The 5,204-nt window shown below is 39.7% G+C and overlaps 1 protein-coding gene across 1 annotated transcript; it reads left to right on the plus strand.

The window, feature by feature from the left end:
* Positions 1 to 262: 262 nt before the first annotated feature.
* LOC113029889 (homeobox protein NANOG-like) lies at positions 263 to 3,699 on the plus strand. Its single transcript, XM_080306522.1, has 4 exons — positions 263 to 2,585; positions 2,809 to 3,029; positions 3,120 to 3,203; positions 3,343 to 3,699. Exons 1-4 carry the CDS (start codon positions 2,558 to 2,560, stop codon positions 3,697 to 3,699), a joined length of 690 nt encoding a protein of 229 aa, XP_080162648.1. The 5' UTR covers positions 263 to 2,557.
* Positions 3,700 to 5,204: the final 1,505 nt, after the last annotated feature.

Below are 5,204 nucleotides of genomic sequence, written 5' to 3' on the forward strand. Positions count from 1 at the left end.
ATAGCGCTTTTCAAGGTACCCAAAGCGCTTTACAATGCCACTATTCATTCACTCTCACATTCACACACTGGTGGAGGCAAGCTACGGTTGTAGCCACAGCTGCCCTGGGGCAGACTGACAGAAGCGAGGCTGCCATATCGCGCCATCGGCCCATCACCAGTAGGGTAAAGTGTCTTGCCCAAGGACACAACGACCAGGACAGAGAGCCCGGGGATCGAACCGGCGACCTTCCGGTTACAAATACGCTTCCCAAACCCCTGAGCCACGGTCGCAAAGGGAGGTGTGACATCTGTCACATTGGTCTATAATTGAAGGAAACTTTAAACTGTATAAGCTGTAGCCTAGCACATGGTGTACTTGAACGCATGATGAGATTCACCTTATCCCACCATGATTCAAACAGTTCAACACCTAATTCATGCTCCCAGGCGGTTCTGATTTTACCTGATGGATTAGATTCGGTCACCATAAGCATACAATATATATTTGATAGAGGTGATTTTTGATTAGGCGTAACAGCCAGAAGGTCAACCCATGATGGATCAGCAGGGAGAATTGGGGAATTTGGAAACAGTGATGAGACACAGTCTAATTTGCAAATAGAGAAGGGGCCTGTAGGACTCACAGGCCGTAGGCTCTTTGCCTTTCTTCAGTAAAACTGAAATAGATGCCTTCGTTAAAGTGGGGGGCAGCCAGCCTTTTCTCAGTGATTCATTATATAGATCAAGAAGGAGAGGGGCTAGCTTGTCTTTAAATTTTTTTAACAACTCAGCTGGAAATCTGTCTGAGCCTGGGGCCTTACCGCTCGCATACACTTGATTGAGCCAAAAACGTCCTCTATTTTAATAGGAGCGTCGAGCTGCAACTTTTTTTTTTTTTTTAAAGTGAACATATAAGGAGAAGCGTCCACCAAGTATTTCCTGCCATGGCATCCACGTCACCATGGTAATGGCACAGCCAGATAACAGCATGAGATTTCAAAACATATGTACATTTAACGAGTTACTTTTAATGAACCTCAACATAATTACTTTTATAATTCTTTGTTATTTATCAGACTCCTGAATAGTATGAGTTTTGTTTTGCTCAGACTCAGTGTTAACTGATTATAGAAATAACCGAGAACTCAGTTAAATTGATTTTCTAGTTCATTCAGAAGTTTTTCCAAGTTACTTCCACAATAACTTTGTGTCATTTGCACATAATATGACTTCTGTGTCTTTGAAATTACTTCAAATCAAGACATGTTAACACAGAAACCTTTATTTATCTCTCATGGCCCTGGTGCCAACTGTCTGCATTGACCTGATAATTAATCAGAGGTAGCAGGGTGTGATACAGGAACTCTAAAAGACACATTAGCGTATGTTTAGTGGTCACTGGCTGAACTGGGTGCGTCTCTAATTCTGAATGAGCCAGAGGAGGCCAGATGCATGTGTCCGTGGGTTTATGACGAGTGTTGTTGTGGATCGTTAGCCTTGCTATTGTTTACATCGACTTATGTGGGTGTTTTAGTGTCAGAGACTTTTACAATGTAGAGGTGCATCTCAAAGGTGAAAGCTACCATGTGCTACCTTATAAACTCAGTAATGTTCTCCACATGATCAAAAATATCTTAATTATGTAAGTCATTAGTTGTATGTAATATTGGTATAATTTTGCTTATTTTAAAACATTTTCAAAGATGCTGAGTTCAATTGGTGTAATTTCAGTTGCGACTTTTAAACTGTTTCATTTAATAAAGTTAATGAAGACAAAACGAGTGGTCAGTGGTCATCGTGATATTCAGTGTCAGACTTTTTTAATGGTTTGTCAGAGTTTGAAAAACTTGTTTTGACCTTAAAAAGCTGCTTTGGGGGTTTACACGAAGGTGCAACTGAACGCCTGGAGATCAAATTAGTGTGAGGATGCATTTGAAAAATGATCTATGTGAGTGGAAAGTTCCACTCACATAGACACTTTCCACTTAATCTTGCTTTCACTCACCCACTGACTGAACAACCCAAAGAACGACCAAATGAAAGACCCACTGAACAACCCACTAAACAACCTACTGAACAACGCACTGAACGACCCATTGAACGACCCATTGAACGACCCACCGAACTGAATTTGGTGTTGAATTTTTTTTTTTTTTGCTAATTTAAGAGCAGTTAAAACGGACACTAAAGTAATGGGTAAGAGGTTAAATTGAAAGTAAAACAGTAATTTTAGGCATTACATTTTTGAGATTTTATAAAGTGTGAGGTGGAAGGATTTGGTAAAGCTCATTTGTACGGCTGCTTTCTAACTGTACTTTCTGTTTTCAGACCTCAGAAACAGCATTTTAAAGAAATTTAAGTGATGCCATTTGGTTGAAACTTGGTAGGGTAAAGCGACTCACAAAGGACGAAGCTCAACCCCTCACAATCCTGCCCACACCCACAAACCTCCTTAAAAGCCCAGAATTGCTCTTAAATCAGCCTTAGGATACACAGCACTATCCTGCTTGGTTTGGAGCACTTTCATCAGAGATACTTATTCCAGCTTTCCTGCTTTAATCACTGGGACTTCAAAGATGGAACATGGGATGCACTTTTCTCCAGGTATGTACTCAGCATTGTTGCCTGGTGAGCTACATGAACAGAGTTGGCTAACCTCTAAGACAACTTGCAAAAATACTCTTTCACTCTGTGTTGTAAGTCCTGATGGCAGAAGTCACTCTTGGTTCTGAATAATGTATAAATATCCCACTTTTTTTCTGGGAAACTGTTGTGTTTCAGACTCAGCAATTTACTTTTTAAAAACTTTTTTTTCCTGCTGTCTCAGAAGAGAAACAAGATTTTGCTCTCCCAAGAAGCCAGGATGGCAACATCACTGCCACTCTGCACCATCCCAGCACTGCTCCAGAGAAACCTAAAGGAAAGGCCCGGGTGGTGTTCACAGAGAGACAGTTGAATATTCTTGTCCATCACTTTAATGCGAAACATTACTATGAGCCAAGGGAGATGAAACAGTTGGCAGAGATGACAGGTCTGACCTACAAACAGGTGAGTGTTTTTCAACTTACTACAACATAAGAAATTGAATTTTGGGTCCATTGTACTCATTAAATGTTTTCTGTTTTCTTCTATCTTTAGGTAAAAACTTGGTTTCAAAACAAACGGAGTAAGTTTAGGAGGAGTTCACATTCTCAGTATGTGAATCAGGATGTCCCACTTCATGTAAGTATCTCCTATTATTAAACAGAATTGTTTCTGATTCTGTCATTATCTGGGGAATTGACTGTATTTAAAAAAGTGTAATGCCAATAATTTAAAACAACTATTCTCGTTTTACTGACAGTCCCCTTGTCCCCTTCAGTTTCAGGGAGAGAGACAGCCCCCGTTCAGGGAGCGGTACACCCAGCACCAGGTAAATTCAATGAGAATGGGTGCAGATAATCAGGCCCACTATTCTCATGCTGTGGGCAATTCTGCGGCTGGACCTCAATGGACCCTCCCCGACTCCCCTCAGATGTTTGGCTGGTCAATGCCACCAGGCAACGGGCATCACGAATACGACACAGCTGTTCAAAACCCAGCAAAAATGTCCAATATGATCGAAGCAATGGGAAGAGCTGTGAGTACTCAGACTGTTCTCATTGAACACAACATGGATAAGATCTTGGAGAAGCTCACGGCTCTTCAACAAGAAATTGACAGACCTGGTGACGAGTGACAGACATTTAGACTGTCTGTGAAATTGGAGGCACCAAACCCAAACATCGTCTCTCCCCTGCATACCGATGTCCCTGGAAAGCCCATCAACACCTTTTTTTTACTGTTACTGTTTTAGAGTTCCTTTTTTTCCTCTTGTCCCTGATGTACGAATTTTCACTGTCTTTTTGGTTTCTTCCTGGTGCGGCTACATCCGCAGCCCCAGGACACAGGAATTTCATTGCATGTTGTACTTTGTATGACTGTGTATTTGACTAATAAAATTTGATTTGAACACCAGTTCAGCACTGAATGGAATATAAACAACCCAGGACTTTTTTAAAAATTATTTTTATTGTCTTCATGTAGCTCAACATAGTCTCAGATTTGATCGCTTTCAGTAAAGGGGGAGGGGGGTATTCAATATCCAATGGATTTTAGAAATATTAGAATTCAGTAGGCTCCGGCTACTGTAAATAGTCAAAATAGCCAGAACACATACTGGGATATCAGAGAAAACACCATCAGAAATTCTGCATATAAGATTAAGAGATGAATTCATCAAAATGTGTTTTGTTTCATTTTGTTGTATTTGTTGTAAAAAATATTGTACATGAAGAAAATTCTCTTCCTTGTGTGTGAGAAAGTGTAAATAAAATATTAGTTTCACCCATTCAAACTGAACTTTCTACATGTCTCCAAACCTTCTGTCAGAGACTGAACATCCCCATATGGAAAAGAAATAGTAAAAACTTATATGTGATTTACTCATGAAAGTGGCCACTTTCTCATTACTTTCATATATTGTTTTAGTAAGTATCCAAAACATACAAGTTTCATTATCTAATTTTTCAAGGGATCTTATATCTGTTTTCACTATTATATGCTTTTCATACAAGTTTCACACAAGACAGATACAAACTTTATAAGATTTATATATATCTTTTCCATATGGGTCCAAATGTTTTAGAGACTTTAAACCTCTATCTTTCCATGTTAACTTGAGCTACAATCCTCTATATTCACAATCAAAGTATGAGACAGATAATCTAAAGAATCTGGAGCTTTCAAATGGACAAAAAGATTTTTCCAGGAATACCTCAAATAACAACCCTACCTCAGACTTCATTTTAAGAAACCTGAGACGATACAGTGGAAAGTTTTTGCCTCTGTGATTATCTTCCTAAGACTCTAAATGTTGGGTTTTATTTTAATTGTTAACAAGTCTGATGCTGATTACTTGGTAAAGCTCCAAAAACATTTTATTGTCACCTTTTCTACTCTCTGCTCTGTGACTACAGAGTCTTGAAATGAAATGTGCAATGTTATTAAATCTTCCCCTTACTGAACACCTGAAGTCAGCTCATTTAAAGTGTAGGATGCTCCTGATGGCCATGTATGTTTGTACCAGGGCTGTGTTGGGATCTGTCAAGGAATGTTACGATGGGGCATGGTGGCTGGAGGTTGCCAGGTTCTTGCTCACAGTGCCACCATGATCATGACTGGGAAGCGTACCAGAAACCAGGC

The sequence above is a fragment of the Astatotilapia calliptera genome, chromosome 9, assembly GCF_964374335.1.
Source record: "Astatotilapia calliptera chromosome 9, fAstCal68.1, whole genome shotgun sequence".
Taxonomy (NCBI): Eukaryota; Metazoa; Chordata; class Actinopteri; order Cichliformes; family Cichlidae; genus Astatotilapia; species Astatotilapia calliptera.

Bases quoted from the DNA above. Each gene is read 5' to 3' on its own strand.
- LOC113029889 (XM_080306522.1), top strand. From the start codon at position 2,558: ATGGAACATGGGATGCACTTTTCTCCAG. The intron at 2,586-2,808 runs GTATGTACTCAG...CTGCTGTCTCAG, and splicing joins TGGGATGCACTTTTCTCCAG to AAGAGAAACAAGATTTTGCT. The intron at 3,204-3,342 runs GTAAGTATCTCC...TGTCCCCTTCAG, and splicing joins ATCAGGATGTCCCACTTCAT to TTTCAGGGAGAGAGACAGCC.